Here is a 21,765-nt window from a genome sequence, read left to right as displayed (position 1 = left end):
TAGAGCTACTGAAACGCCCAACTCCCCACTGCCACCAGTACACTCCTCTTAAACACACAAACCTCTCCTAACAAGCTTTCCAGACACACCAACATGGATTCTTGGGTCCCCCCTTGTCTCACAAGACTCTTCACAATAATGGGCCCAACAATAGCTACAAGAACATGTGAAAAGCCAGCATGTCAACGTTTTTAAGATCCCTTTTATGTCCATTATACAAAGATGTCTAACTCTTCATAGAGCAGAGTAAGACTGTGAAAACAAGAGAAACCAACTTTACAAAGACACATCTTGAATAGTATATACAGTCAAGGTTGGCAAGGACGAAGTGAGACAGGTATTCTTAGACTCTTCACAGGTGTGTATGTATAGATCAGTATAATTATTCAATTTACGGTTGACCCTTGAACAGGTGTTTGAACTGTGTGGGTCCACTTGTATAGGAGGTTGGTTGGTTTTTTTTTTTCTGTAAGTGCAGCTAACGTATTCTCTTCCTTAGGATTTTAATGTTTTTCTCTAGATTTTAAGAATATAGTATATAATATACATAACCTACAGTATACTGATTGACTTTTTATCAGTAAGGCTTCCAGTCACCAGCCAACTATTAGCAGTATTGGGGAGTCAAAAGGTATACACAGATTTCACTGCATGAGGTGCAGGGGGCTTGGTGCGCCAACCCTGTTCTAGTCAGGGTTCAACTATATATTACAAATCTCAAAACATGCACACTCTTAACACCCAGTCTAGAAATATTCTGAAAGGTATACCTTTTCATCCCTAAAAGGTATGCTAAGCTCATGGCATAAATGTTAAACCGGGGTGTGTAGGAAGAAAGAGTACATGACCATTGTTTTTTCAATAGGAAAATACTCAGGATATTATGCAGAGTGGGGAAAAAAAGCCAAGATACAGAATAGTTTATAGCATGATCAATGGCAAAGTAGGCATGGCAACCGTCATGACAAACTGTTCAGCACTCATCACTGTTACCTCTGGTCAGATCCTGAGTATTTTCCTCCCAACTTCTGTTTCCGGACTTGGCTACAAGCACATTATTTCTATACTCAGGAAAAATATATAGAAATATATAGTTCTGGAGATAGTAAAAAATGCAACAGTACACGAAACCCAGGTTGAGCTACCACCACTAAGTGATAACCGTTTTCCATAACCAGATTCAGTGTTCCTTTGATGAAAGGAATTGGAAGTCCTCCATCCATGTGCCCGAATCGCAGGCAATTAGAACCAAGATCAATAACCCTCTTAGCAGTTTGACAGACCCCATTACAGTTTATGAGAATTCAGAATTCCAATTATGAGGTCCTGACATTTTGAGATCTCCTCCTCAATTTCCCATACAACCCCAAGTAATTTCCTTTATGAAGCCACTGTAGAAGATCACAAGGACTTTCAAGTCCCTCTAAGTCAGGCTGTAACTGCATTGGGGCACATCACTTGTCCTGTGATATAGCCACGTACTCCCGACTTCAGTGCAATCCAACCAGTTTTAGGTAAGAGCTCGTATACCAGAAATACAATTCTTATTTTGCAAGGAAAGAAGACCCCTTGGGAAGTCCATGAATTCAAGATCCAAGGGTGTGAAAACACAGATCAGAGAATTCTGATACCATCGTTTACAAACTGACCTAAGGCAGACTGCTTACATTCTGAGCAAATACAGAAATAGAAATAAGATGAGCTCAAAGATCTAACGCGTTTAGTGTGCACACTGTTAAGTGCCATTCAATCCTACTCATTTATTTTAGAAAGCCATTATCTATTTTACCCCTTTTTAACCTTCACGCTCTGAAGAACACCTCAGCAGCTGGTCGACAAGGTTTTGGGCACATTTATAGTTGACATTTTAAACTATTTTTGTGAAGATATGCACACTATTCTGTCAGGCCTCTAAACAGCAATATGTAATTCTGAAATTATTTAAAACACTAGGGGTCTTATGTGCTTTCTCATCAGGGACCTCACAAAAAAAAAAAAAAAAAAAAAGGCAGGATTTAAGCAAACACTTTAAGGAAAATAAAAGTTGCTTCATAAAAGTTAAAGTGTTCTCATTGTCACACACTTGGCTCTTGGGGGAAATACTGATGTTATTACTACCTACTGAAACCAACACAGATTGATCTTGTCAGGGAGCATGGCCTGAGGGCCACGCACTAGAACAATAACTTCCCAAAGTATTACTGATAAGATTCAGGTCTTTCCTGGACCGTAGCTCATACCCCACAAACTCTTTTTCAGAATATACTCTTAATTCTCCTTCACTACTCCCTTACTGGTGTGCTCTTAACACTGCTTGAAATAATCAAATTAACTGGGTTTTGGTTCATTGTAAGTTTGCAATATTTAACATTAAAATCCCCAAAGACTCCATTTCATAAGTGACTGACTGAACTTGGGAATCATACACACATATACTGAAAAAAGTTGGTTAGGTCACAATTTAACGTCTGCAGCAACTGGTTAATGCCCCTACACAAAAACAATGTTGAATGACCAAGTTTCTTTTGAAATCCCTTTCTCAGCCAGATGTTTCTATTTCATCATCAGGGTCAGTGGAGACTATGGGCTTTACTCCAGTTAGTACCTCCATTAGTCCACATGGAAGGCAAAGATAAAACTAGTAAGTCATATAGAAAATTAAATCAAAAGAAAGACAGGGAGTATTTTAGTTACACACATAATACAAATACATCGTTCTGTTCTTGGATTTTTTTTTTTTTTTTTTTTTTTTTAAGATGAGAGCGCGCGCGCAAGCGAGCAAGCAAGAGAGGGAACACAAGCAGGGGGAGTGGGAGAGGGAGAAGCAGGCTTCCCGCGGAGCAGGGAGCCCGATGCAGGGCTCAATCTCAGGACCCTGGGATCATGACCTGAGCCGAAGGTAGACGCTTAACGACTGAGCCACCCAGGTGCCCCAGTTCTTGGATTTTCTGAAGCTAACTTTATATTACTGATACTTAAAGCAAAACCAAGAGGTGGCCAAAAACACTTTAAATAATCTCAAAAGTAGGATTAGAAAATTCATTCACATAGAACCTTGTGAAATTTGTAAGTGTGCTAAGACAGTAGAGTGATTCCAAGGAGCTGCCTCACCTTAAAAGCAACCACCATCCTTTATAACCCAGCCTTTGTCCATCACAAGTTCACAAAAAGAAAGAATTTCCTTGGGTTAAAAAGTGTGCCTATAGCCAGACTGAATTAACAAGTACCTAGCACAACAAAATTTTAAAGCTAAGAGATCTTAACATTTTAGAACCCTCTAAAGCTAACATTAAAAACATGAGAAAGGAAAAAAAATGGGTCTTTTAAAAATGAAACCAGACTTCAAACTTTTCATTAGCAACACTGGAAGCTGGAAGAATGTGCATTAATGCCTTCAAAGTTCCAAGGGTGGAGGATTTCAATGTCCAGTCAATTTCTCTATCAAAACAAAGAAAATTTCAAACCCACATAGATTCAGAAAATTCGTCACTCTCTTTCAAAGGTGCATGTGAAAAGGTTCAAACAGTATTAGGAAATGGGAACACAAGCCCTTCAACTCACAAGAACTAGGAAAAGAGAATCCCAATTTTAAGCCTGTTGTTCAGTTGAGAGTTCACATTAGAGTAAACCAGAGGAAGGCTACAGGGGGGACAGATGTGAGGGGTGGGGGTGCGGGTGGGTGAAGAGGTGGAGAGATCAACGTTAGCCATTAGAACAGTGATCTCCAAACCTAATCAGACATCCCATGTGCTGGACTCCCCCCTTCTTCTCCAGATCCATTTTCCCCTATCGTCTACCCAGCCTTCTGGCTTGCAGGACTAATAGGCCCTAACAGCCAGGCATGTTTGCTCTTCAGTTTCTCTTTGGGATTCCCTTCTCATGAGGGACCCGCACAAAATCAGAGAGGGAAATATAGGCTGACAGGAGACCATCTCTGGGCTCACTCGCTACCATGCGCCCTTTGGTCATGACTATTCTCCTGGAGACCACAGCCTCTGACAGACAACTTACTCCCACACCTTTGGTTCCTGGTCAGTTCAGGCCCGAGTTCCCTCCGTTTGCCCATGGAGTCCTACAGACAGTAAGGTCTTCCCTCCGTTAACGTTGAGGGCTTCCCCATCCCTCATCTATTCCCTTAAAGCTGCCTGACCCTCTCATTTGTGAGCTGCCCCTTGGTGTGACAGCGATTTCCACCTGGGCCCTAACTCATAAGCCTCCCCCTTTAGAAAAAGATAACCCTTTTGCTACACAAAAGTGAAATTTATCACTAGGTTATAGAATCTGCTCATATTTTCACAAACACAACATCCTAACTGGAATGATAAGATGAAGGGAAATAACATTTCAGATGTAAGTGCTTAAGCTGGTCTAAGAAAATAAACTAGACACGTATACACACATATATAATGTGGAAGTCTGTTTAAGGTAAATGAGCCGGTATTTAATGCAGGTTGTCAACACTACTCCTTTTTGATATTTGAGGGTGCAACAGTTCACTTATCCATAAAAATCCAGGAGAATGGGACAATTCAAAATAAGAGCAGACACAAGCATCCTGTATCAGAGACGCAGTCACAGTACCACTGCTGTCGGGGACATTTCTTCAATAGGGTGAGCAATTCTCAGAAAAGTTCCTAAAAAAAAATAATAAAATTGAATCTCTTCCCAAATTTACCCAGAAGTTGTATTTCTAGGAAGATCATATATATTAAACCCACACAAAAGGGCGCCTGGGTGGCTCGGTTGGTTAAGCGACTGCCTTCGGCTCAGATCAGGATCCTGGAGTCCCGGGATCGGTCCCACATCAGGCTCCCTGCTCGGCAGGACTCTGCTTCTCCCTCTGACCCTCCCCGCCCCCCATGCTCGCCCTCACTTTCTCAAAATCTTAAAAATAAAAAAATAAACCCACAGAAAAGACATTTTGTATTTTATAAAAAGCTCTCACTCTAGGCTCAAATAACTATGGAAAGGCTTTACCTAAATAAATGCCCAAAAGGACATTCAAATGCTATGTAGGATGAAAGACAAATTATCATGCATTTCAGGTTTTCTAGAATCCCTGGACCCTACCCATTAAATACCAGTAGCAAACCCCCGCCCCCCCCCCCCCCCCCCCCCCCACCAAATCATGTAGAAAGCCAACATATCCCACAGAATTTTTTTTAAATGTCTGCTGGGGGTATTTACGATCCCCATTGAGAATCACTGGTTTATAATTCGCAACAACCTAAGGAGACAATGAAGGGAGACAAAATAGAGAAACAAGAACTCAAGTTTCAAGTTTGGTAAGAAATGCAACCACTGCATACTAGGTGGTTTCCCAGTGAAAGATTGTCTTGATATAAACCCCACTCACTAAGCTTTCAGATTCTAGAGTCAACTACTCAAAGTACAGAAATCTTAAGGATTCTTAAAGATAAAATTAACCTTGGGAGGGCATTTTCCTCACAGAAGGGTCTAGGTGCAGGTGTTGTTGACAATGGATTTAAATTCCAGTGTCTGAAATCCCTGCAGTCTCCTGACCCATACACCAGGACAAGAAACAAAACAGGTGATTGTTTCTATTACAAAGCTAATTATAGTTAGAGTATGGACAGAACAGACCTATTTAACAAGTAAAAAATCAAGGAACTTGAAGAATTAGCATGAACAGGAGAAGCAGAAATCTCCCTCTGCAAGCTGTGTGGCTCGGCTTCCCTCAAGTAGCAACATCTCTTCATCCGAATGGCTACTGTAACCCCCAGACGGAGACAGCTCTTCAGGCCAGTGGGAAAGGGAAGAGGGGCGTGGCAGTGGAGACATTCCCCTCTTGTTTCAGGTGTAGAGCCCAAGGCAGGCTGCCCCATCATGGGCCACTCTGGCTTTTTTTTTTTTTTTTTTTTTTTAAGGAGCAGGATGGGAAGGGGAAGAGAGAATCTCAAGCAGACTCCCCACTGAGCATGGAGCCCCACATAGGGCTCAATCTCACAAGATCAAAATCATGACCTAAGCCGAAACCAAGGGTCAGACGCTTAACCAACTGAGCCACCCCAGGTGACCCTAGCATATTAAGTTACTTGAGACAGATGCTGCAAGGACACTCAGACCCTGCTGTGCCCCCAAAAGCAGGAAATCATCTCCCACACAAGATGTATCCTCCCTGTACCAGGAGGTAAACATATCTTTATCACAAGAGATGGAAAATTTAGAACCTGGAAGGCTACACAAACAACCCTTTACTAATTTACTACCCTGGCCCAAATTCTGTTTAGAATTCCTTACTAACTGAAGCTCCCCAAGTTCAGTTCTTTGTCCTGTCAATTCCTCTGATTTATTTTCTTTGCCCAAAAAGTGAAAAACTGCCTTAGTCATTTAGGTCTCTAATTATTGGTCCTCTGTGTGCGTGCAATAAACCTTTTTTCTCTTGTTGGTCTGTCCCATGTAAATTTAATTCTTAGTCCAGCTAGAAGACCTTAAAGGTAGAGGAGGTTTCCTTCCCTTCACAGATAATGGCCCATACGTTTGCACACATCACTTCTCTTCATACCCCCCACTAGTCTGAAATCAGTCTTCTGGCTATGGCTAACTGCAGAAGAAGGTGGAATAGCAGATTCTGATTGTTCCCCAGCCACCAATAATTTGGGGCAACAATTTGTCTGCCACATCCTTGCTCTTATTCTGGCAAGACTCACTTCCTGCCTTCCTCAGTGAAATCTCAGAAGTCTGCATCTGGTCTTCCGAAACTCTGTAAAAACAAAGATATTGCCTGTGTAATTCCTCATCAAGACTGATGCTGCCATAGGATGTGGTCCTGTTCTCATGTAGGAGAAATAAAGTTGGCGTCCTCCAGAGCTTTGTTCTGGACCCACACTCTGGCCGAACATGCTCAGTCCCATGGATAACAAAAGGAAAGGGAGGGCAAGATAAGAAATGTTGTCTTCAGGGGCACCTGGGTGGCTCAGTTGGTTAAGCGACTGCCTTCGGCTCAGGTCATGATCCCGGAGTCCTGGGATCGAGCCCACATCAGGCTCCCAGCTCGGTGGGGAGCCTGCTTCTCCCTCTGACCCTCTCCCTTCTCATGCTGTTTCTCTCTAATAAAATCTTAAAAAAAAATGTTGTCTTCAGCCAGACAGCCATGTGCCTAACAATTCTATTGCTCATAAGAAGGTGATAAGATATTGGAAGCAACCAGTAGAAACCAATGATGGTAAAGAACCGTATTCCAAGTAGAAGGAAGCCAGGTGCTTGTAGGAGCGAACAGACCCTCCCCACTGTGTGTTCTACAGGAAGTAATGGCTAAAGTCTAAAAAGAATGAGAGAAAGTGGAGTGGGTATTTCAGTTTAAGAAGTATTTCCCAGAAGTACTAAAAAGTATGAAGAGTTAAAAAGGCTCCTTCTGGGAAGCTGACCGGCAATGGGGAGGCACGAACAGACTAATTCTAAGTCCCAAAAGTTTTGTGTTTAACTACATAAATATGTAATAGCCTAGTTTCAGCAAATTATAATCTCAAAGTAGCACTATTTTACCATACTGATTATTTAAGCTCAAATACATTACATCATGGAGTAAATGCTTCCTATATCATACACCACCTCTGAGGCGACCATCCTATTCAAACCTGAACCATTGCCCGAACCTCCTAACTGGTCTTCCCACTTCCACTCTTGCCCCTACAGCCTATTCTCAAGGTTATACAACTTTAAGGGGGTGAACAAATTGCACATAAATGGTGGTCACTGGAGTTATGCAGAGTATTTTCAGGTCAAAGATCCTTTTAGATTTTTAATCTGGTCACTTCTTGTATCGGCTCAAAACTCAATAGCTTCCCAAACTTAAATTTTGAACATGTTAACACGACTTACAGAAATGTAAGTGAGCTTGCCCATGCCTATCACTCCAGATTCATGCCTTCTCCACTTTCCAGTTCTCATCCCACTCTAGCCACTCTAACTTCTTTGCTGTTCTTCCCAAACAAATTTTATTCCACCTGAAAGTTCTTTATACTTGCTGTTAATGCCACCTGGATGTTCTTTCTCCTCACCCTACACCCCATTTTCAAATGGCTCAAATACTTTTGCTTAATTCAACCAATACCTGCTCCTCAGGGAGCCTTTCCCTGACCACCCTACCTAAACTAACTAGGGATGCCAAACCCCCTTCCACAGTCACCGGGTCTTAATACATGTGTACTTGTTGATAATCATTTCTACTAGAACTTTCATGAGGGCTGTTTTGTCCACACCTACACTCCCAGTGCCTAAAATAGAGCCTAGTACACAATGCCTGTTTAAATATTGCCTCAATATTCGCTGCCTAAATGTAATGGGCTTCATAGAACATTTTTCTAAGTGAAAATGAGAAAACAACAACAACAAAAAGAAAACCCTTTGAAGATCTACTCCATGCCAGGCACTGTGCTAGGTACTTTTCAGAAGTTTTCTAGGATCTTCACAGCATCCTGAAGTATCCATCCTTTTTACACATCAGACAGTAATCTAGAGAGGACAAGGGCAGAACCCTGCTCTGCTACATCTAGGGGCCTCCCATAAACAAGACTGAAGGTTGGAAAGGCAAAGAGGAAGAGGACAACACAGGAGGGGCGAGAGATTACCAACAAACTAGGAGTATTAACCACCTTCCATCCCACTTTTATGTATTCCAGCATTTGCACAAAATCTGATAGTTTTACACACAATTGAAGTTAAGAACTACTAAACCAGTAAATACCAATTAACATCAAAGATCTGCTATTTGTCGCGTACTTTATGTAGAGCTCAGCTGTACCACATTTGAAACCTGCTTATCAATAATTTTAATCTCACTTGCATAAAGCACAAGACATATGCATGTACATCTATACGTTTATATTTATATCGTTCCTCTACACAACAGTCGATACAAAGAACAGCACGGAAGCTTAGTTTTGGGTGGCAAAGCCACCCTGTAGAACTCAAGCTGTTCATTAGATAATGTAAGAAAGGCTGAATTCAGCACATGAACTACAGCTTAGAAATAACATGAAAAGTGGATTGTGAAGTTAAACCTAAAACGAGGTGGTAGTGTCATCTCTATATTGTTGAATCCAAGTAGCATTTCCAATCCCCATCTTACTTGACCAGGAGCACTTGTCCTTGTTCTCGACTTCATTGTATTAAACAGTTTTCTTCCTCAGTTTGACACACACCATGCTGCCTTTCTTCTAGATCAGCTGCCCCTTCTCCATTTCTTTGTCAGCTCAACCTTCTCTCCCCCTTAAATCCTAAAGTTCTAAGATCAACGCATTAAAACCTCTTTGCTGGATCCGCTTTTCTACCATATCCTGGCCCATGATTTCAATTACAATCCACGTGACAATTCTCAAATTTACCTCTTGTACCCAAATCTCTCCTGAACGCCAAACAATTGTCCTTTTGATCTCTACTTATTTGAAGGACCACAAATTCAACATCTCATGTATTAGGTTTTAGCTCCCTTATGGCATGGTCTGTACTGGATTAAACTGTATATCCCCACATCCCTTCTCTCACATATTTGTAAGAGTGAAAAAGGAAATAAAGTCCAAAGCTTAGGATTTATAGGAATTATGGGATTGTATGCTTGAAACATAATTATGAAAAATTAAGGTTATTAGGACATTTTGGCCTCCCCCAGTCATTTCAGGTATACTGTTCTATCATGGAAAGCAGAATGGCCCTCTAGTTGAAGCAAGGTTGAGAGAACAAGAACATGCCTTCTAGTTCTCTACCTCCCACTGCTCAAGAGTACATAAAGTCCTTCTGGTGAGGAAAACCAGATCTTCACAAATGTAGGCAATAGGGGTCTTGTTATAATTCAGAATGGTTCCTGAGGATACTCAGCATTTTGTAAGCCTTTTTGGCTAAAGCAGTGTTTGGAGTTTTAAATATTTTTCTAGAGAACCAAATTAAAATAAGATTCTCATCTCTTTAAATAAAATTTGGAATATATTTCCTTAAATTTGTGAAAGTAATAAAAATACAGGTTTCATAGCAGAATTTAATTTTCCCAGCTTCCAATATTCATACAGATACATGAAAGTATCTTTAAAGGAAATACTGCAGACTGAATATAAAACTGAAATCCATTCAGATGAACGTCCACTAACTTCATAACCCATGAAGAAAACTAGAGACATAAGCTTCTTAAAACACACATGCTCTGCCCAGTGAATCAAAACAATAAGCACCACCATGAGGAAGGCATAAGATTTATATCCTGTCACTATCTGTCCCTGGCTCCAAGATGGGAGAGTTCAAATGCCATGAAGACAAAACAAAAAGCAAAGGAAACCGAAAACACAGAACAAAAGGGAAAATAAGATGGATACATTGGCAATGGTTTCAAGCTCTTATAAAAGCAAAGACTAGGCAAAAATTGTATTAATTTTTCTCAATATAAAATAACCTCAAAATGTGTGTAGGCACACATGCATATGCAGATGTAGGTGTTTATATGTGTGTGTATATATAGGTGAACAGGAGCAGGTATATTATGGGTGTCAGTATCTGATAAACTCCAACAGTTTAATTTCAACTTTAAAGTTGGACAAAGTAGAATTCTTGTCCAGTACTGCACTAAATGAATCAAAATCAGTGAAAAGGAACTCCCTTTAAGTATATACTTATCTTTATACTATTAAGAATTTAGCAAAGCTTTTGAGTTAAATACTTCTGGAAATATAAAGATAAAATTATAGCCAGATAACACAGTACTATAAAGACAAGATAGGAATGATTACTATAAAACTAATGATTAGATGTATAAAAAAATCCTAAAGTCAGAAAATTTGCTTCATGATTTGTGACAGAATACTAATTGGGGTGTTTGGGTGGCTGAGTTGGTTACACATCAGACTCAGGTCATGATCTCGAGGTCATGGAATCAAGCCCTGTGTGGGGCTCCGCAGTCAGCACGGGATCTGCTTGAGATTCTCTCATTCTGCCCCCACCCCCACTTGCACTCTAAAAAAAAAATTAAGTTTTTAAAAACTTACTAATTATACTACAAATAGTTCAGTGAATCACGTCAACATAAAATTAGAAATTAAAAACTTCCAACAGTAGAAATTTTTAAATATTCCAGTTAACTGTATTAATACTGGTTCAAGAGAAAAATAAGTAACATTAGCAAAAGTCTAATATTACAAACTGATGCCAAACTGTATCTAGAGGTAAATTCATAGCTTCATATACTTTCATTTTATTACAAAGCAGAAAATAAAAGAACCACATTTATCTTACTCAGCCCCTCCCCTCCAAAAAAAAAACCTTAGGAAAAGAGAAACTATAAAACAAAGTTTATGAAGTTAACATGTACATTTATAAAAACAAGAGTATCTGGGCTGTTTTTCACAGATTTTTTATTTATTCATTTGAGAGCACGTGCACGCATGCTAGTGAGAGCAAGCAAGAGCACAAGCAGGGGGAAGGGTCAGGGGGAGAGGGAGAAGCAGGCTCTCTGCTGAGCAGGGAGACCAACACAGGGCTCAATCCCAGGACCCCAGGATCATGACCTGAACCAGAAATACTTAACTGACTGAGCCACCCAGATGCCCCTCTAGTCATTTTTTTAAAGAAAGGATAAAATCTGAAGACTGAAAACTGTAGAGAAAACAAGAGATATGTCCAACTATGTTAATATACCTGAAAATCTAGAAATGGCCAATTCTCTGAAGTCATGATCTTCATATCTGAATGTGGAATAAGGAGAATATCTAATAGGATGAAGAGGAAAAATCCAAAATAGATTCTGGATATAGTTAATTTCATGAGTGAAGTCTTTCTGCTGTCAAACAAGCATCTGTTATCTTATATACCAAAAAAAAAAAAAACCTCTTGAGAAAAGTTTATATTCCTCACTTAAGACTATTCCTTAAAAATCAAACCTGTTACAACAGCCAGCATAGAAAATGACAGACCTTTCTAAATACAGGTAAAAAAAAAAAAATAAAATAAAAGTCTAGGGAACTGGAAATCAAGTGTTCTTTAAAAAAAAAAAAAAAAAAAAAAAAGAAAAACAAAACCACAATCAGGGAGCAATTACCCTAGAAATGTAAATATGGTTTAATATGAAAACTAGGGGCGCTGGGTTGCTCAGTCGTTAAGCGTCTGCCTTCGGCTCAGGTCATGATCCCAGGGTCCTGGGATCAAGCCCCGCATCGGGCTCCCTGCTCCGCAGGATGCCTGCTTCTCCCTCTCCCACTCCCCCTGCTTGTGTTCCCTCTCTCGCTGTGTCTCTCCCTGTCAAATAAATAAAATCTTTAAAAAAAAAAACAAAAAACATGAAAACTAGTCACATCAGTAAAATTAAGTTAGGCAATTACCTCAACTGATGTCAAGTAATTTGATAACATTCAAAGGCAATTCCTGGTATCTTTATCCTCTTAATGTAATAAATAGTGTAACAATAAAGAATATTCTAAAATATTAACAATGTATTCCTTCGTAGAATACCAAAAGCATTCCTCAGTAAAGCCGGGATAAAGACAAAGGTATGGCAAAAAATACACTATTCTGAACATTCTTACTAGTGACATCAAACAGAAAAGGCAGAGCTACTGGAAAGAACAAGTCATTACTATCAGAAGATTCAGCCACCCACATAGACAATCTAGAAGGATCAGGTAATCATTACTGAAACAATCAGTAGTATACAGTAACATGATCAGTTAAAATCAAGTTAGTTTAGGGGCGCCTGGGTGGCTCAGTTTGTTAAGCACCTGCCTTCTGCTCAGGTATTGATCCCAGGGTCCTGGGATCCAGCCCCATATCAGGCTCCCTGTAGGGAGCCTGCTTCTCCCTCTCCGCACCACCTCCCATCCCCCTGCTTGTGCTTTCTCTCGCTATCTCACCCTTTCTCAAAAGTCTTTAAAAAATATTAAGTTTCTAAAAAAATTTTTTTTAAATAGCGTAGTTTAGAATTTAACAGTAATAGAAAAAGATAAGCCACAATAAAAAATTATAAAATGTTTAAAAATAACCTTGGTTATAAACCTCAGTCTACATAATGAAACCTACAAAACTTCACAAAGACATAAATAAGAGGCTTTACTAAGAGATGTTTATGTTGCTAGAAGAGTGAATTTAGTAAAATAGTTTCCCCCAACAGGCTTAAAAAAAAAAAAAAAAATGATAGCATCTAGTCTGGAGCATATCCATCAGTAGGCACTAAACTAAGCACTTTATATATGTCATCTAATTTAATTATAACAAGAATTCTATGTGGCCATTATCACCATTTTACTGGTGAAAAAGCCAGCACCCAAAGACAGGAAATGCCATCCTCATACAATGCATGGATACTACTGAAGAATGAAGCCCAGGCCCTCTGAAGACAATGATCTTCTAGCTGTTTCAATACTGCTGCAATTAAGAAAAAAAGGGGGGTTGGGGGGGGGGGGGGGAGACAGGATGAAAAGAATTTGACAAATGGGAACTAATCCCACCAGGTTATTAAAATACAGGATTATCCTAAATCAAAATTATAGGATACTAGCAATAGGAAGAGCTAGATCAATTAGAATAGGTAACCTAGGGAAAGATATAAAGAAAAACATACAATCTGTAAGTTATTGAACACTAGCCTGTGAGGGAATTTCTGCTTGTTTTATTCTTTACTGTATTTCCAAAACATCTGATAGTATTAAGTAGAGGCATAATAAATATTTGACCAATGAGTTAATGAAGGAAACAATATGAACTTGACTTACAGCGTAGTAATGGAAGTAGAGCATAATCAATTAGGCTGCAAGAATTGCTTAGCCATTTAGGGGAATAAGTCAACTCCTTGCTTCAAACAATTCTAGATGGGAAGTTGTCAAAGAAACTCAATGTTAAGGGGAAAAAAAAAATCAAAGTAGATCTAAAAACAGTAAGAGATTATAGAAACCCCCTCCACAAAGGAACGCTATCCTCAATGTACTGATAAGAGTTCGTATCAGTAAAACCAGTATCTCAATAGAAAAATGGGAAAAGGATATTAGACCATACACATACATTCATCCTCACAATCAGCTAAGAGCAAGTTAACTATCATCTCAGCTACCAGACTAGAAAGATAGCCTTTAAATTGGTCATACCCTTTGCCCCAGTAACATTTTCATTGTAAAGATTCATCACTAACTTGAAGGTTAGAAAATGAAAATATTCAAACCATAAGGTTTACAAAGGATATAAAATTTCAAAAAGACCATCAATGATGCCCTACAAATAGACTCCCAAACGCACACCAACTTAACCCACTAACGCTATTTTTTTAAATTTATTATAGTTGATACACAATGTTAGTTTCAGGTATACAACACTGACTTGACACTAATATAACTTGAAATAGGTTTTCCATACTGTCTACCTAATGCTAAAATGTTGCCAAAAGACTACACAGAAATATCAAAACACTTAGAACTGTTTAAGTACTTCACTTAAAAGACAATTATTTAAGAACGCCTCTGAAATTTACTTTTTGAAAGACCTTTAGGTACTACCGCATACACAGGAGAAATATTCCTCCCACTAATGATCTTGAAAGACCTTGGTGAAATTTACTCTTCAGTTAGGCATTACTCAGTGTCAACTCCTACTCTGAGATTTCACTATACTCCCCCAGTTTATTTTGGGATGGAAGGCAACACTCAGGCTTACCCTGAGCATCCTATATTTTCTGTTGCTAAATCTGGGATCTGTGGTTTTATAGTGAATTACACAATTGCAAATGCAATTTAATCGCCTCTAGCATATTACCTAATTAAAGACCTTTTTAGAAGTCTAATATGTACCAGTCTCCCACTGTATTGATTCAATAAAGTCTAGAATATTATTTGGATAGGTTGGTTCCACGCTTAGAGCATCCCTGCTGCCTTTACCTTAATATGGAATACTGGTTTAATTACTCAATAATCTCTCATTACTGCAAATACTTTCACCTTGCCCAGGTTAAAATAAGTTCAGTTCCCTGTAGCTTTAATGACAACAAGCAGCCGTTCTCAACCTTGGCTGTACACGGGAATCACCAAGGAAGCTGTAGACTACAACCTCAGAGACCAAGTTCATTAGTTAGGGGTGCAAATTGGATGATGGGATTCTTAAGAGCTCTCCAGGTAATTCTAACACACACCTGAAGATAGAAATCACAGGTTTTTGGTTTTTTGGGGTTTTGTTTTCAAAGGAAATCCTACCAAACTCCTTAGCTGATTTTGAAACAAAGGGACCAAAACAGTAGTCCTAAAATGAAGTGTTACCAATTTAGGACAATAGTTTCATAATTTGATTTCTAAACATTCCTAACTTTGGGAAGGTGCCCTTTGTTCCAATGATACATCCACTAGTCAGTCATTAGGACTTTTATAGCCTAAAGATTGAAGCACACAGGACTATGCGACCCACCACTTCCTTCCCAAAGGTCTAAATAAACTTGAAATGCATACGAAATAGCACAATCATCCAAGAGGCCTGCCTCACTACCAAATGATAACTGGTGGGATTTTCCACTCAGAATTTCCGTATTTCATAACCTGGCAATTAGTTTTCATTTTAAAATTCTTTAATGACCTTACAAACTGTGCTATTTATCTTGTGAGTGTACAAATAAAGGGAACGGTTTCCATTAAAAGAAAAAACTAAAGAGGGAAAACAGAATTACGTTATTTTATTTCACTTTATAAGCCGTCACGGTCTATCACAAGTACAGCTGATTTCATTTTTGAAAGAAGCCAATGCCAATATCACTTAATCCATTTGAGTTCTCATTAGCACAACTCATTCCATTAAATTAAGTGCTATGGCCTCAAGATACCCTGTGGAGGATTAAAGGAATTGAAGCAACATACATCTTCCCAAGATACTGCTGAAGTCCAGTCTGAGGTTGCTTTAATGTGGTTTCCACCTCACTCCCCAGAGGACAACATATTCCTGGTTATTAAAAGCCAACATAACCCATCCCCTTCTACATTTGCACCATCATGTACCAAAGCCTCAGGAGCACATGGGATTAATTATCCTAACTCCCAAAGAGGGTGGCTTTTTTAAGACTTTTGTATCAGCTGCTGGAAACCTGCAAACAAGAAAGCAAGGCATACTACTGGGCTCCTACACTGCTGGTCTCTCAGGTTTGATAGCGGCATTAACAGTTTTGCTCGGCCGTCCTTAGTTCTGTACCAACAGGTATTACTGTTTTTATGGCTTCCTTTACAAGGGTTGGTGGGGGATCCTGGAGATCTCAAAAAGCATGTTTGGGGGGAGTGCGTGGGTAGCTCAGTCGGTTGAAATGTCTGACTCTTGGTTTCAGCTCAGGTCATGGTTTCAGGGTCGTGAGACTGAGCCCCACATGAGGCTCCAGTTAGAGGAGGGTCTGCTTGGGATTCTCCCCCTCTCTGCCTCCCCATGAACACTCACTAAAATAAAGCAAGGGGCGCCTGCGTGGCTCAGTTAAGTGTCTGCCTTTGGCTCAGGTCATGGTCCCAGGGTCCTGGGATCAAGTCCTACATTGGGCCCCCTGCTTGGTGGGAGGCCTGCTTCTCCCTCTCCCACTCCCCCTGCTTGTGTTCCTGCTCTCGCTGTCAAATAAAATCTTAATAAAAAATAAGGCAAAACCCACATGTTTAAGAACATTAGTTTCCAAAGATTAGACGACTTTGCTTTTGTTCCTTTTCCCCAAACTATACCTAATTCTTTGAAACATGGACTAAATCGGACACTTCCACGTATCCAGACAAGTTTTTGTAAGATACGCTCTGCTGAGAATACATCAAGGCCACAGTTGTAGCTTCGGCACCAAAGAGGGGCAACACAGCACTAAGACAAGGACTCTCAGCATAACGTAAGGGATGCTCAACCTTTGTAAATCTGTAGGGTTTTTTTCCTAGAAAACCGGCTCTTTCCCTGAACTTGGGGGGATCATCTAAGCAGTTAACTAAGAATTAACTTAAAGACATAAGGGGCTATCATTTCCAGAGATAAAAAATGGCCGTTTTATTGTAATGGAACATTCAGAGGTCAGTTCTAGGAAAGAGCCTACTTTGTTTTTTCACCCAATACTATTTCCCTATAATGCACTCTTCCTGATCAGTTTTACCTAATGAGCTTACTTCCCCCACATGTCATTTCACAGTATTTGCATACACTTCCCAAATTTAGAATTAAAGGAAAATTATGCAAAGTGGTGGGAATAATTATTCTATACGAAGGTCTAATAAGTCACAATTTAGTGATTACAGTGGCCATGCACATAAAATGCAAAGAACATGAGTATATGATTCATACAAAGTTATTAGGTAATATTTTCATCTTTTTAATTCCTGCTTATTTTTAAATAGTTGGCTCCTTCAACAGCTGACTTTACTAAATTCAATGAAAACAAAAACCGTGCAACCACTCACTAGAAACCTATGGACACAGCTAAACTATTAGCACTTTAAGTCCTGTACATCTAAGTGGAGACCTGTAGTCTAAGCCCATATCAGTATGAGTGAATGTACTTAACCTCTACTACGGTGGCCATTATGTTTGCAGACTCTTCCTACCTTCTAATCACCTGTTCACCTGTTTTTTCCTACAGGGTCCCCAGGTTTTCCAAAGGCTCAACAAACTGCCTTTATAGTTTGCCTTATGATGAAACAGTTGTGATTATGTGTCACTGTTTTGTAGTTTCAACACCGATCCCACCTTTAACCAAAGATCTGGAGTCCTACAAAGTTTATTGCTGTGGTGTTCGGATGGTGCAAAGGTAACCAAGGTAAATAAGCATCAGGCTTAGGCACTTCACAGCTGAAGTCCTCTTCCTATTAGTGGTTACTTCGTATTCGTATCACATATGAACCCCTGGGTATGTTCGTTCAGGTGGTGTGACCACCGGGTACGAAGCTTTGTCAGTACCCGGGTCCAGCCATCAGTAGTCACAGGGCCTAACGGCCCTATTTTCCAGCCAAAAGCAAAGGCATGTTTTAGTCAACTGAGTTTAATGCTACTAACCTTTCACAAATAACTCCTGGATAAAACCCCTAACTTGATTTGTGGGCCTTCTAGCCAAGAAAGGGAAAAAAACAAAACAAAAAGCCCCCAAACCACAATGGGGCTCAGCTCTAGTTCACGGAAACGCACCTGCCCTTAACAGAGAGCTAAGACAGTCAAGGTAAGGCTCTTCTGTCATTTATAGAATGAAGACGCTTTTAGATCTCAATTTGAGAGTTTCTAAAATTCTCAAACTTTTGAGTAAGCAGCAATATGCATTTCAACAACATTTAAGCCTTTAAATCCGTTTACTAAGGGTGCCTCAGTCATTAAGCACCTGCCTTCAGCTCGGGTCATGATCCCAGGGTCCTGGGATCAAGCCCCACATCAGGCTCCCTGTTCAGGCAGGAAGCCTGCTTCTCCCTCTCCCACTCCCCCTGCTTGTGTTCCCCCTGTCTATCAAATAAAATCTTTAAAAAAAAAAATCCTTTTACTAGATACCTAAACTTGAAGATACAGAAAAATATACGATGGATTAGTGATTTTGCAATTACGCTGTTATTTTTATAGAACCCAACTGTATAATTCAAGACTTAAAGTTTTTGGCATTAATTGACTTGTGCAAATTCACAAGAATATGAATTCCCACTTCACTGTCCTAGGAGGAAACCTACTGCCAAGAAATGCTCCAGCTCTCTTTAGTAAGCATATTAAAAAAAAAAAAAAAAAAAAAAAAAAAAGAGCCCTTTTCCTAAGAGGAAAACAAACTTAGGCTGTTATATGGCCTCGCCCTTAATAAAATTCACAAAAGTTAATCTGACCGTATGCAATTCTCTCAACATTTACAGAATTGAAGTCTCCAAGCATTCCAAACATTTTTGCAGAAATCAGATGATGAGATGCAGGGTTTTGTTTGATTTGGTAACACCCGGATAAGGTTATAACAATAGTTTCCTTAGTATTATGAATGTACCTGTTTGAAAGTTGAAGTTCTGTAGAAACTTTTTAAATAGGAGTCAGATCTGCAGCTATGAAAAAATGAAAGTTTCAACAAAATGTGAAGTTAGTACAGTATCAGCTACCAGTGTCTTTTTATAGAAGAGTCTGAACAGAGATACCATTAGTTTAACCATACATTTTACTATGTTATGTTAATCACCATACATTACATCGTTAGTTTGATACATTTTTATACTTTAATACACTAAAAATAAGCTTAAATGACGTATGAATGATCAACGTGATGACTGGATGACATTCAGAAGCATTTTATAGAACCACATAGAACACAGGCCAAAAGTTACCTACACTTAGTTAAGGACTACTGAAGTTGAAAGCTGCTTGACCTATGGGAGTGGAGAAGCAACAGGTAACTGCAATACAAACAATGAGGAAGTACTTACCTATGAGTGGGATGGAAGGTACACAAGAACTCCATGGGGTGCTCACAACTGACCTAAGGAATGGTAGCTTCAATCGTGCCAATTGGTTTGAGATTAGGAAATGGTGCCTAGATATATTGCTCTCCTCCAAAATGAGGAATTTGCCTAGAGGGTACCAACATCTTTTCCAGCTCTAGCCTTGTGACTGAATTACCTACGGGTTAGGTTCTGGAAGGATCTGTAATCAGGTGACAGCTGTGGAGAATCCTCCCGTAGGTACTCCCAGAGAATGAAGGGTTCAAAACAGCTTTCTTGGTTTAGGTGTGTTTTTTAAAGGCTGGATAAATGAGGGTGGGAGGGTGGCAGGAAGACTGCCTTTAGTGGAAGATGTAGTGGGGTTTCAGAAGGCAGTTCAAAAGCTTTCCAAATTTTTAAGAAATGCCTCACATGCTTAATACTTCAGAAAACACCTATGCATCTAAATATGCCTTGGGCAGATTACAAGCTCTCTGGGTCTCCAGGTATTGTCCAACTAAGGAGATAGAATGATGAGCCTAAAGGTTCAGGAGAAATCTATTAGAAATATTTACTAGACATGTTTTATTTGGAACATTTACCCGATTAGGGCAATTTGAGTCATGACTTTCATCTGTTACAGTACCTTAGACCCATGGAATCTGGTTTTAAAACTAAGGTCGGAAAATATTACACCTGGAACTCCTGATCACTTTGAGATACAAAAAAAGCATTCCTTATTAAGTGGCAATGTGCCAATCCTTTGTTTTTCATCAATAGTGCGTTTCATTAGGCCTGCCCAGACCAGGAATTACCAACCTACAGCAACTCTTCAAAACTGCGTACCCTCTCCAAGGTTTGGATTTGAAGTCCTAGTTTTACAGCAGTATAGGAAGCTTAACTTTTTTTATTCACTGGGGAAAAATCTCTACCCCTTCGCCCTAGTGAAGTCTTCTCTAGCTAACAGAAGTGTCCAGATTCCACCTGCTTCGCCTAACTACAGTCATTTACACCCACAGCAAAGTCCAGCTCCAGCTGAACTGGGTGGACAGGAATGCACCACTGCTGTTAGAAAATTAAGTTGATGGGAGTTGCGTTCTAACCTGGCCGAGCGGAGCCCCACCGGGTGCAACCACCGCACAGCCCGCGTACCGGTTAGTCTCACGGATGGCGAGCTGACAGCTTCTGCCAACGAGAAGGGGGGGCTGGGGGAGGACGCGTCCTCTGCAACCCGATACCCAGCCAGCTAAAGCACGATCTTCCCTTGAACCTCGAAGACCAACAAAAATAGTACCCGCGTTGAACAAGGGCAGAGGGCAAGCGACCCAGAGCTCTCCCAGAAGAAAACTCCGGAGAGGAAGAAGTGGCGGCCGGAGGCGGCCGGTCCTGCGTGCAACTCACCTTCTGCTGCCTCCGGGCCATGTCGGTGGGCTGCTTAGCGTTGAAGGGGTACGCGATGCACCTCACCACGAAGACGTAGAGCTGCAGGCGGATCCTCCGCTCCTGCTCCTCATCCAGTTGCCTCTCGGGCTCATCTCGCTCCTCGCTGAGCACCGAGGGGCTTGGGCTCACTGGTCTGGCCGCGCTGCCGCCGCCCGCGCGCCCCGGCGCGTCCCGCCGCCCTTCGCGAGCCGGGGCCGGTGGCGCTCGCTGCGAGCCGCCGGCCGCCACCAGCACATCGCGGCTCTCCTCTTCTAATGCTTCGTCCGATTCCTCTTCGCTGGAAGACGGGTCCAGCATAGTGCTCGGGGCGCCCCGCCGCTCAGCCTGCGGCCCCCTGGCGCCTCACCCACGGCAGCTGCGCCTGCCGGTCTGAGAAAGCCTCGCGGCTGGCAGCAGCGGTCGCAGAACGAAAGGGAAACTGGCCGGAGCTTTCCGGACACGTCGAGTTGGGACCGGAATGTTTCCTACCACCAGGGCGAAAGGGGCGGGCAGGAGCTGAGAGAAGAGGGGGAGCCGCCGGGATTAAATAGGCGGAGTTAGCGTTGGAGGTGAACGTGAGCGCCTCGTGAATTCCTCGGCCGGCCCGGGGCCCGCCAACCCCGTCATCCTGCAACGCCCGTGGGCAGAGGCGGGGCGGCCGGAGCGCCCGGGCGCAGGTGGGGAACCTGTGGCTCCTACAACAAGCAACACGTGGAATAAAATGTTGAGCGGGCGCGGGGTCGCCGAGTGCGCGTGCGCGCGCCGCAGCTACCGCCGGGGCCCAGGTGCCGGGTACCGGGGCGCGCAGTTTGCAAAGGCAGGGAAGGGCTGGACGTGGTGGCTCTGAGTGCGCACACCCGGGGTTGCTTGGACTGCCTGGACCCCCACCACACGTCCTTTTTCTCCCACAAGATTCCCGAGGAGCAGGAGGACGGGGGCCAGAAAGCTGCCCCCATTCGCCACCCCCACCCCCCACCCCCAGGTGAGGAGAGCGGCCGGAACACCG

At 41.3% G+C, this 21,765-nt stretch overlaps 1 protein-coding gene across 17 annotated transcripts in view; it reads right to left on the bottom strand.

Annotated features, from left to right (window-relative positions):
* CADPS2 (calcium dependent secretion activator 2) overlaps positions 1-21,475 on the bottom strand; it is a 520,372-nt gene extending 498,897 nt beyond the window's left edge. For 11 of the 17 annotated variants that reach the window (XM_032401667.1, XM_032401670.1, XM_032401668.1 and 8 more), the window contains exon 1: positions 20,739-21,474. In XM_032401667.1, the coding sequence (XP_032257558.1) occupies positions 20,739-21,077 (339 nt within the window). In that variant the 5' untranslated portion in view covers positions 21,078-21,474. Of the gene's footprint in view, positions 1-19,343; positions 20,700-20,738 lie in introns of those variants that run through there. The other 6 variants (XM_032401664.1, XM_032401666.1, XM_032401671.1 and 3 more) reach the window with 2 other exon arrangements.
* Positions 21,476-21,765: the final 290 nt, after the last annotated feature.

Source organism: Phoca vitulina, unplaced genomic scaffold (assembly GCF_004348235.1).
Source record: "Phoca vitulina isolate PV1807 unplaced genomic scaffold, GSC_HSeal_1.0 scaffold4, whole genome shotgun sequence".
Taxonomy (NCBI): domain Eukaryota; kingdom Metazoa; phylum Chordata; class Mammalia; order Carnivora; family Phocidae; genus Phoca; species Phoca vitulina.
The sequence above is the reverse complement of the archived record's forward strand: the minus strand, read 5'-3'. Positions and strand labels throughout refer to the sequence as shown.